The 12,186-nt window shown below is 39.1% G+C and overlaps 1 protein-coding gene across 2 annotated transcripts in view; it reads left to right on the top strand.

Annotated features, from left to right (window-relative positions):
* The window catches only part of TBC1D8B (TBC1 domain family member 8B), a 67,920-nt gene that overhangs the window by 37,612 nt on the left and 18,122 nt on the right, over nt 1-12,186 (top strand). For both annotated transcript variants that reach the window (XM_066356645.1, XM_066356646.1), the window contains exons 11-16: nt 2,880-2,997; nt 4,508-4,793; nt 5,679-5,808; nt 6,355-6,453; nt 11,511-11,579; nt 11,744-11,984. In XM_066356645.1, the coding sequence (XP_066212742.1) occupies nt 2,880-2,997; nt 4,508-4,793; nt 5,679-5,808; nt 6,355-6,453; nt 11,511-11,579; nt 11,744-11,984 (943 nt within the window). The remainder of the gene's footprint in view (nt 1-2,879; nt 2,998-4,507; nt 4,794-5,678; nt 5,809-6,354; nt 6,454-11,510; nt 11,580-11,743; nt 11,985-12,186) is intronic.

Genomic DNA, 12,186 nt, shown 5'->3' on the forward strand with positions numbered 1-12,186 from the left:
ATAACAGTTGAAATGGTGCATGCGGAGATGGTAGTGCTGCCGGAAGCTGGTCCACACTGTCGTACACCCAGCTGGGCAACGCTTGCGCTGCCAGACACGGAGCAGTCGTGGCTAGCGATTGTAGTCATAAAGTGGAATGGTCATAAGTTGCATTGGTCATAAGTCGATCAATATCTGTACTTTGAATATTTCTTGCCAATCCCTTCTGGCCTGCAAAGTTCCTGTTGAGAAATCAGCTGACAGTCTTATGGGAACTCCCTTATAGCTAACTGATTTTTTTCTTGGTGCTTTTAAGGTTCTTTCTTTGCCTTTAACCTTTTGCATTTTAATTATGATGTGTCCTGATGTAGGCCTCTTTGGGTTCATCTTGTTTAGGACTCTCCGTACTTCCTGGGCTTATATGTCTATTCCTTCACTAAGCTAGTGAACTTTTCTGTCATATTTCAAACAGGTTTTCAATTTCTTGCTCTCCCTCTTCTCCTTCCGGCACCCTACTGATGTGAATGTTGGTATGCTTGAATTTGTCCCAGAGGCTCCTCACACTCTGCTTACTTTTCTGGATTCTTTTTTCTCTTAGCTGTTCTGATTAGGTGTTTTTTGCTTTCTTATATTCCAAATTGCTAATTTGATTCTCAACTTCATTTACTCTATTGTTGACTCCTTATAAATTATTCTTTGTTTTAGTTAGTGTATCCTTTGTTTCAGACTAGTTTTTTTATATGCTGTTGAGGTCCTCACTAACTTCATTGAGCATCCTTATGACCAACCAGTGTTTTGAACTCTGCATCTAGATTTTGTTTAGTTCTTTTTTTGAAGTTTGGTTCTCTTCTTTTATTTGGGACATGTTTCCTCATTTTAGCATCTACATGTATTCATTTCTGTGTATTAAGTAGAGCTGCTACATCTCCCAGGCTTGGTAGAGTAGCCTAATGTAGTAGGTGTCTTTCAGGGTCCAGTGGTATGTCCTCCTTGATCATCCAAGCTGGGCACTCCAGATCTCCCCACCCCCGTGTGGGCTGTGTACACCCTCCTCTTGTAGTAGAGCCTTGATTACCGTTGACACATCAATGGGAGGGATTTACCTCCAGGCCAATCAGCCACAGGAACTGGCTGCAATCACCGACCTCTAACCACTGACCACATGTAGGATCATCTGTGCAGGGGCCCACCCACAGTGGAATACTTGTTTCAATGGGGCTGTGGTGCCCGCTGAGTTTGATCCTTGAGTGTGTGTCTGTGGAGGTTGTTGGGTGATTGTCCTTTGACATGGTCTGAAGCTGTCCACTGGGTGTACTGGCTCTTGGGCCTCCCAGGAGGTCTAGGCCAAGGTCAGGAATCACCTGTGTTCTGCTAGGGCCTCCATGCATGAGTTATAAAGTGATATGTGGATAGCTACTCTATAGCTTCCAGGTTTTAGAGGTGCCCAGGTGAGTCTAAGCTGCAAACCAAGGCTGGCAGCTTCTTGTGCTGGGCCTGGGGCCACTCAGCAAGATGAACAGGGCATGCTGAGTCCAGATGATGCTTGTTTGAGAGATTTTTAGGAAAATCTGAAACATGAATGGCCATATGGCAAAGCCATTGGAAATAGCCTGAGTGGGCCTGAAAGTTGGGTGGGACAGGGCCTCAGGAAATAACTGGAGTTAGGGGTAAGGGGTATAAACAGTGTGAGCCAGGTGGATAGTGACTCAATTATGGCATTTACCTTCCAACTTTGTTGGGGGGTGGATAATCAAAGGAACAATTGCCTCTGTCTGCACTTCTGTCTGGGAGAAAGCTGCCCCCCTCCAGGTCTTGCTCTGATGCTGGACAATTCAGTTCCTCCTCATATGACTCGGATGCCTTTTGAGCTGCTGCCCCAGCTATGGAGTTAGTTCGTGTAAGTCCGTGTGTGGGATCTTTAAGAGGAGCTGCCTAGGACTCCAGCAGCTTCCATCTCCCTCAGCCTCAATCCAGTTGGTTTTTCCATCCAGAAGTTATGGGGATTTCTCTTCCTGGCTCTGGAACCCTGAGCTGGGTGACCTCACTCATTAGCAGGGAACCTCTGCAACCAAGATATCCCTCCCAATATTTAATCTTCCGTACGTTGGCATGAAACTAGCCCATTACCTGCCTCTGCCACCCCTACCAATCTTGATGTGGCTTGCTTTATTTATTTATTTATTTTGAGAGGGGGGGAGGTAAGGAGCATCAACTTTGTAGTTGCATCATTTTAGCTGTTCATTGATTGCTTTGCATGCATGCCTTGACTTGGGAGGGAGGCTCAAGCTGAACCAGTGACCCCTTGCACAAACTAGTGACCTTGGGGCTCAAGCCAGCAACCATGGGATCATTTCAGTGATCCCGTGCTCAAGCTGGTGATCCCATGCTCAAACTAGCAAGCCTGTGCTCACGTTAAATAAGCCCATGCTCAAGCCGGCGAACTCAGGGTCTTGACCCTGGGACCTCACTGTCCCAGGTCAACACTCTATCTACAGTGCCACAACTGTTCAGGCTCTATATGACTCCTTTAATTCCCTAGTTGTAGGACTTCTGTTCAACCAGATTTCAGGTGGTTCTGAATGATAGTTCTGTAGTTTAGTTGTTATTTTGATGTCTCACCTATATTCTGTTGGAGGATCTTGATCTCATGGCCATACCCATATACAAAGATGTCTGCAAAATATACAGCTTAGCACACATATGTACAGGTACTTTGAAGAAGTGGTATGGATTATGGTGAATAGCTACAGAATCATTTATAATGGGTTGAGCACCCATAATTGTTATATATAGATCCTATTTATTCTTTGTAACTTACCAATAGAGGATTTTTTTTGAAAAGTAGTTTAAATGAATGGATTATCTAAATGACTATTTTTTTATTTTCCTGTGAATTTTAGGCAATGAATATTTTGACTTCAGTGTTGCTTCTGTACGCAAAAGAGGAAGAAGCTTTTTGGCTTCTGGTTGCTGTATGTGAACGAATGTTGCCCGATTACTTTAATCGTCGAATTATTGGTAAAAGAAATGTATAAACACATATATGTTTTCTAACAATTTATATGCCTCTTGTCTATCTAATTACCTATCATGGAAGAACTGATCAGTTAGGTTTTAAAATATACAAAATGTAAGCAGTATCAAAAAATCACATTCACTGACATGGTTGAGAGAAGAGCTTTTTGTATTGAATAATGTTTGGAAAAATTATTTAATATGTTGCTTTTTAAAAAATAAAATACCTTGTCTGTTTTTTAATGAAATAGAAATTTTAAGTTTCCTCTCTTTATATTGCTAAAACAATGGTAATCTGAATGAAGCATTGAGAGCTGCTGGATAATTTTCATAGTTTATTGATGAGAGATAGATATTAATCAGCTATATTTATACGAACTGTATAGATATTTGAAAGGTTTGAAAGGACCAAGTTCTTGACTTCTTAATTGTGTAATATTTTCTTTAGTCATCAAATATTTATAACTCTGTTATCCCCTACATTAAAACTATAGATAATCTCTCCTTTGTAACCTCATAAGCCTTAAGCATCATGGCTAGGTCATTGATTGTATGATCTTTCATCTTAGTTATTTGTGTATTTATCTTAAGTTCTACTAGATCCCTGGTTGGCAAACTGAGGCTCGTGAGCCACATGCGGCTCTTTGGCACCTTGAGTGTGGTTCTTCTACAAAATACCACATGTGGGTGCTACCTTGATAAGGAATGTACCTACCTATATAGTTTAAGTTTAAAAAATTTGGCTCTCAAAAGAAATTTCAATCATTGTACTGTTGATATTTGGCTCTGTTGACTAATGAGTTTGCCGACCACTGTCCTAGATATTGAACTTATTGAAGATGAGACCACTTCATTAATTGGTATATTACAGGTTTTTACACATAGTGATTCAATAAATAATTGTTCAAATGAATTTGGAGAGAGAAACATCTATTTGTTGTTCCACTTATTTATGCTTTCATTGGTTGATTCTTGTATGTGCCCTGAGTGAGGATTGAACCTGCAACCTTGGCATATCAGGACAGTGCTCTGACCAGCTGAGCTATCAGACAGGTTCTCTTCAGATGAATTTGAATTGAGTTTCTCAAATGCTTTTTTTAAAAAAATATTTTTAAATATTTTTATTTATTGATTTTTAGAGAGAGGATAGGGAGAAAGAGAGGGGGGGAGGAAGGGAGAGAGAGAGTTGGGGGAAAGAGTGGGAAGCATCAACTCATAGTAGTTGCTTCTCATATATGCCTTGACCAGGCAAGCCTGGGGTTTTGAAGAAGCAACCTCAGCATTCCAGGTCAATGCTTTATCCATTGCGCCACCACAGGTCAGGCTGAAGTGCTTCTTGATGTAGGACACTGCTAGCAGATAAAGAGATTTGTATAGTATAGAAAAGGCACTGAAGAAGTACATAATTTAAGGAAGAAAATAAGATATATCAACATACTAACAGGAGTGGGAATTATCTGAAACAAATCCTTTTGAATGGTATTCATTTTTAAACTTCTTTTATGTTTTCTAGGTGCCTTGGTAGATCAGGCCGTCTTTGAAGAACTGATCAGGGATCACCTTCCCCAACTGACAGAACACATGACTGATATGACATTCTTTTCCTCAGTTTCTCTCTCATGGTTCCTCACACTTTTTATTAGTGTCCTACCAATTGAAAGTGCAGTGAATGTGGTGGACTGTTTCTTCTATGATGGGATAAAGGCCATTTTACAACTGGGATTGGCCATACTTGACTACAATTTGGACAAACTGCTGACATGTAGAGATGATGCTGAAGCTGTGACAGCTTTGAACAGGTACTAAAGGAACCATAACATTTAAATCTGGGGCGTTCCTTAGAGATTATGTTGTTCATTCCCTTATTTTACAGGTAAGAAAAGGAAGCCTAGAAACTTGAAGCAGTTTGCCCTGGGTCACAAAGCTACTTGAATGAGAAATCTAGGCCTGAAGTCCACTTCTCTGTTTCCAAACAGAATATAACAAAAGGAAATTATTTTAAAGGAAGCCACTAATATTGTTGATTCTCTGTTCTGAGACTTTCCTAGCCCCAGATTGAGTCATAAAGTGTCACTTTAAAAAAGTAATTTGAAGGAGAATGGATAGTGGTAATGTTACATATCCAGTGGGGGAAATTGCTCCGGTTTCCAAGTGGTAGACTGAGCTTTATTTTCCTAGTCTCTTTTTCATGAATGCTGTTTTGTGTTAAAGCACTGTGGTGTGTGTATATGTGTGTGTGTGTGTGTGTATTAAATGAATGCATATTTTATTGGGTAACTTGTAATGATGCATCAAATCCCATTATGTACACAATAAAAATATAAATACCCCACTCTAGCATATCGAACTATGATAAGGCCTTGATGTACCTATTCTTAACTTATTTCTCCTTACATGCCTCTACAAAGGCTATATTCCATCCTCACTGAGATATGTGGTATTTGCTGAGTACTCTGAGAGTACTGTTTGCTTCCATCACACTCTTCTCCCCAGCTCCGAAATCATTTCTTCATCCCATTCCCTACTCCCTTGTCTTCCTAATTCCAGACTGTCTTCAAATTTACTTCATAAGATCGTCCCTCGTCCTCTCAGTTGAAATGAACCCCTGACTATGGAGAAGTTAGCTGTCATTTACTCTGCATCTTACTTGCACTAATTATTGTTTTGCTATCACTGTTGGATAGGTTTTTTGACAGTATCACCAATAAGGATAGCCCATTGCCTTCAAATGTTCAGCAGGGTTCAAATGTGAGTGATGGAAAAAGCAGCCATATAAGAGTGGATATTACAGACTTGATTAGAGAGTCAAATGAGGTAATTTTAAATAAATATATAATTAAATAGCATATTTTAAATAATCAATATTACAGTTATGACTCTAGTGGTATATTAAGAGTAAAATAATAATACCAGTAAAGCATAATTTTAAATTATGGCTTCAATTTAACAATGAGTTCTGTGCAGTTTGTAGGTTATGTTGTCTCCTCTGCTTCCATTTGCTTTTCATTATATAAATGAAATTTATATAAATTTATATAAATGAAATTTGCCCTCACAAATGACCGCTTTTAAATATCTATCACTATATAAAAAGGAGAAAATTATTCTCTTCTTATAGACTAAGAATGTTACCAATGTTCTTGTACTTATTCTAGACACGTAGTAGATGGAATTCTCTCCAGTAAGTATGTAGAGCAAATGAAATGTGGGAGTTGAAAATTTGCATAATCACTGAACAAATTAAGAAAACAGCTAGAAATAGAACAAAGGCTTCTGAGAATCGAGATTGACGAAATTCAGTTGTAAGAGAAGTGGATGTTTATTATGAATGAGTATCCACTGAAATCATATTTCTTGCAGAAATATGGTTATATTCGTTGTGAAGATATACACAGCATGCGCTGTCGAAATAGGTTATATGTGATACAGACCCTAGAGGAGACGACGAAACAGAATGTGGTGAGTAACCACCCAGTGGGAGGAGACAACTGGAATGACCATTTTTCTTTCCCTTCCTTTTAACAATTACCATTCCATGTAAAAAAATTGAGAATAAATAAACTTTTGAGCTAGATTCTTGCCACAGCTTAGCTTACTATAAACTTTTGAGAGAAAATAAGTTATTTTCTTTTTGTGATAAAATTTTTTTTTTCCAATCACTATTTATATTCTATATTATTTTGTGTTAGTTTCAGGCATACATCACAGTGGTTAGACAATCATATGCTTTGCAAAGTATTCCTCCTGATATTTCCAGTACCCACCTGGCGCAATACATACGGTAGTTAGGTAGTTATTACAATATTAATGACTATATTTCTTATGCTGTACTTTGCATTCCCGTGACTGTTTTGTAACTACCAGTCTATATTTCTCAATCTCCTCACCTTTTACACCCCAGTCCATTATGTCAGTTTCTCCAATGTGTTTTGTTTTATCTGACCTTCAGTAGTGAATGCTATAATATAGGCATTTAAGCATAACATTTGTGATGTTCTTTGTCAATAAAAAAGTAATCAGTGCTTCTAATATATATATAATATATTATTAGTGCTTCTAATATATATATTATATATTATAAAAAGGAGATATATATATATTATATATATCTAATGTATATATTATATATAATATATATTATTATATATATCTAATATATATATTATATATATAATATATATATATTATTACCCAGGATACCTATAGTAAAGTGGAAAATGTCTAAAACAATGCTGTGTGTGTGTGTGACAGAGACAGAGAGGGACAGATAGGGACAGACAGGAAGGGAGAGAGATGAGAAGCATCAATTCTTTGTTGCAGCACCTTAGTTGTTCATTGATTGCTTTCTCATATGTGCCTTGACCGGGGAGCTACAGCAAACCAAGTGACCACTTGCTCAAGCCAGCGACTTGGACTCAAGCTGGTGAGCACAGGGTTTCAAACCTGGGTCCTCCGCGTCCCAGTCCGACACTATCTACTGCACCACCACCTGGTCAGACAACAGTGGTTTTTTTAATACTCTCATTTTTCATATTTGGATGGCAATATAAGAAGCTGTTAATATTGGTTGCCTCTGGTGAGTGGGATTAATAGACTGCTGATCAGAAGAGGAAGAGTTTTACTTCAATATATATTGAATATATCGTCCTGTACTGTTTGAGTTTTTATCGTGAACATGTATTGTTTTTGTGATCCTACTTGCTTAAAGGCCAAGTTCTCAGAGGTACAAATCTGGGGAATTTAACATTTCTTAAGATTCCAGTTTAGATTTTGATTCAACCGGTGTTGTTACTGTGACATAGTTAGCATAGAGCCACCTGGTTTTAGTTTTTATATATGAACTTTTAAAAATATAGACGTAGCCCTGGTCAGGTGGCTCAGTGGATAGAATGTCATGCTGGCATGCTGAGGTTGCAGGTTTGATCCCCGGTGTGGGCACATAGGAGAACAACCAATGAGTGCACAACTGAATAAAACAATTAAGTGGAACGAGTTGATACTTCTCTTTCTCCCTCCCTCCCTCTCATCCCCCCCTGTCTCTTCTTCTCTTTCTCTGAAATCAATGGGAAAAATAAATAAATAAAAATACTGAAGTAATGCATTCTTATTGTCAATTATTCAAATATCCCAGAAATGTAAAAATGTAACGGCTTCCTGCCCCAGGAGTACCCAGTATTAAAGTGATTTGACATATATTCTTCCAGATCATTTTTCTGTATATCTATAGATATAAATGTTTATGTGGGGGTTGGGGGCTGGTAACATAGTTTTTTTTTTTTTTTTTTTTTTTTTTTTTTTTTTTTTTTTTTTTTAATGAGAGCATACCAGTCACTTTGTTCTGTAACTTTTCACTCAAAAATACATCATGGCTACTGTATATTAGTATACACATATCTACCTCACTTCTTAATGTACTGAATAACATACTATAGTATGGATATGCTATACTTTATTCCTTATACGTATACATTTAGGTTTTTGTTGTTTTTATAAGTAATACCTTATCTAAACATCCTTGTATATCTATTTTTACATATTTGTAAGAGTATGTCTATAAGGTAGATTCCTGGAAGTAGAAGCTAGGTCAGGGTTTGCCCATTTGAAAATTGACAGGTCCTGCCAAATTATCCTCCAAATGACTTGTACCAAATTATACATTTTTCTCTTGACTGATTTTAGAGAGTAGAAGGGAAATAGAAACATCAGTTTGTTATTGTACTTATTTATGCATTCATTGATTGATGATTATATGTGCCCTGATTGGGCACAACGTTGTGGATTGAACCCACAGCCTTGATGTATCGGGATGACACGCTAACCAACTGAGCTATCCAACCAGGGCCTGTACCAAATTACAAGTCCCACCAACAGTGTATGAAAATTCCTTGTTCTCCACATTTCCACCAACATTAGATATTAAAAATATTTAATTTGGCCCTGGCCAGTTGGCTCAGTGGTAGAGCGTCGGCCTGGCGTGCAGAAGTCCCGGGTTCGATTCCCGGCCAGGGCACACAGGAGAAGCACCCATGTGCTTCTCCACCCCCCCCCTCCTTCCTCTCTGTCTCTCTCTTCCCCTCCCACATCGAGGCTCCATTGGAGCAAAGATGGCCCGGGCGCTGGGGATGGCTCCTTGGCCTCTGCCCCAGGTGCTGGAGTGGCTCTGGTCGCGGCAGAGCGATGCCCCAGAGGGGTAGAGCATCGCCCCCTGGTGGGCAGAGCGTCGCCCCCTGGTGGGCATGCCGGGTGGATCCCGGTCATGCGCATGCGGGAGTCTGTCTGACTGTCTCTCCCCGTTTCCAGCTTCGGAAAAATACAAAAAAAAAAAAAAAAATTAATTTGTGCCAACTTGAATGAAAAAAATACAGGTTGTCCTTTTTATTTCACTGATCACGTTTATTAGATTTTTAAATTTCTTCTCTTGTCTATTCATAGACTTTGCCCATTTTTCTATGAGGTTTTTTGTCTTTTTCTTATTGATTATAGGAGCTCTTTATATGTTATATATTCATATACATTAATTCATTGTCAGTTATATTTGTGGTTAATATTTTCCTTCAATCTTTTTTAAATTTTCTTTAGGGTATATTTTAGAGTGTAGAAGTTTCAAATTTTTTATGTAGTTATGTATTATATTCCTTACATGTTGTGTAGGTTTCATGTCAAACATAGCAAGCAGTCTTTTCTTTATAAAATTATATAATTTATAAACATACTTTTTCATATGAGATATTTACTACACCTAAAGTATATAGTTTGTTTCTAGTGTGAGATAGGTCTATAATGGTACTTTTTTTTTCCAACTGAAACAGACCATTGTTTGAATGCCTTTTTTTTTTAAGAAAGAGAGAGGGGCCCTGGCCGGTTGGCTCAGCGGTAGAGCGTCGGCCTAGCGTGCGGAGGACCCGGGTTCGATTCCTGGCCAGGGCACACAGGAGAAGCGCCCATTTGCTTCTCCACCCCTCCGCCGCACCTTCCTCTCTGTCTCTCTCTTCCCCTCCCGCAGCCAAGGCTCCATTGGAGCAAAGATGGCCCGGGCGCTGGGGATGGCTCTGTGGCCTCTGCCTCAGGCGCTAGAGTGGCTCTGGTCGCAACATGGCGACACCCAGGGTGAGCAGAGCATCGCCCCCTGGTGGACAGAGCGTCGCCCCATGGTGGGCGTGCCGGGTGGATCCTGGTCGGGCGCATGCGGGAGTCTGTCTGACTGTCTCTCCCTGTTTCCAGCTTCAGAAAAATGCAAAAAAAAAAAAAAAAGAAAGAGAGAGGGACAGACAAGAAGGGAGAGAGATGAGAAGCATCAGCTCATTGTTACAGCACCTTAGCTGTTCATTGTTTGCTTTTTCATGTGTGCCTTGACCAGGGGGCTCCACCCGAGCCAGTGACCCCTTGCTTAAGCCAGTGACCTTCGGGCTAAAGCCAGTGACCATGGGGTCATGTCTATGATACCACACTCAAGCTGGTGAGCCCGCACTCAACTGGATGAGCTCACACTCAAGCCAGTGCCCTTAGGGTTTCGAACCTTAGTCCTTAGCATCCCAAGCCGACACTCTATCCATTGCACCACCACCTGGTTAGGGTGAATATCATTTATTGACTAGTCCATCTTTACTGTATTCTGTTTTTCATATATTAAATAGTTATATACATATATTGGTTTATTACTTGAGTCTCTTTTTTGTAAGAACAGCACACTGATTTAGCTACTATGACTTTATATCCATTTTTAAATCTGGTAAGGCTTTTAAAAAGTTTTTAATATTCATTTTTGCCTGGCCAGGCAGTAGCGCAATGGATAGAGCATCGGACTGGGATGCAGAGGACCCAGGTTCGAGACCCCGAGGTTGCCAGCTTGAGCATAGGCTCATCTGGTTTGAGCCAAGCTCAGAAGCTTGGACCCAAGGTCGCTGGCTTGAGCAAGGGGTCACTTGCTCTGCTGTAGCCCCACAGTCAAGGCACATATGAGAAAGCAATCAATGAACTAAGGTGTCGCAACGAAAAACTGATGATTGATGCTTCTCATCTCTCTGCATTCCTGTCTGTCTGTTTCTATCTATCCCTCTCTCTGTAGTAAAAAAAAAAAAGAAAAAAAAATTTAACGATATGTTTTTAATGTCTTTTAGTAAGCATTTATAGTTTTCATCATATAGGTCTTATACATTCTTGTTGGGTTTATCTACTACTGTGTTTTGATGCTAATATAAATGAGATGTTTTTTCCTTTACATTTTTAATTTGTTTGTTGTTTGTATAAATGCTATGAATTTGTTTTTGTTGCTTTATTAAGTGGCCATGTTACTGATTATCATTAGTTCTAATACTTTTTGAACATATAAGAGTGGAGTTCAGCTGTATTCTATGTGCAGCCCTTTTAAAGAGCAAAATAGGTACATTTACCTTTGTTATCCCTTTTAAAAGTTTGAAATAAAATATTTTACTCTGGCAGAGGGAGATTTCTAAATGGAGTTAGAGAATTTCTATACTGAAGTGTTCAATTCTAAAGTGCTTTTAACTTTTTTCAAGCTGCGTGTTGTATCACAAGATGTGAAATTGAGCCTTCATGAACTGGATGAACTTTATGTCATCTTTAAGGTACTGTTCTTCTTTAAATAGTACTCTTTTAATAGAATTTTTACCACAACTTCCCTTAAATATTTTGTCTTTAATTATTTTAGTAGATATGTTTAAAAGAATAAAAAAAACTTATAAAATTATTTTTTTCTAATTTAATGCCTTTTCTTTTTTATTTTTAATAGAAAGAGCTGTTTTATTCCTATTATTGGTGTTTGAGTTGTCCAGTATTGAAGCACCATGACCCCAGCCTGCCATATTTGGAACAGTATCAGATTGACTGCCAGCAGTTCAGAGTGTTATATCACTTGTTGAGTCCCTGGGCTCCTTCTGCAAACAGAGACGCACTAGCTTTGTGGACATTCAGATTGTTGGACGAAAACTCTGACTGCCTTATAAACTTCAAAGAATTCTCCTCTGCAATTGGTAGGATGATGTCGAATAATTTTCTGTTTTAAGGCAAAAATAAAGGTACCTCTAAAAATACTTGTACTGGCCCTGGCCAGTTGGCTCAATGGTGGAGCATTGGCCCAGTGTGTGGATGTCTCGGGTGCAATTTCCTGTCAGGACATGCAGGAGAAGCAACCATCTGCTTCTCTACCCCACCCTGTCTCACGCCTCTCTCTCA

The sequence above is a fragment of the Saccopteryx leptura genome, chromosome X (genome assembly GCF_036850995.1).
Source record: "Saccopteryx leptura isolate mSacLep1 chromosome X, mSacLep1_pri_phased_curated, whole genome shotgun sequence".
Classification (NCBI taxonomy): domain Eukaryota; kingdom Metazoa; phylum Chordata; class Mammalia; order Chiroptera; family Emballonuridae; genus Saccopteryx; species Saccopteryx leptura.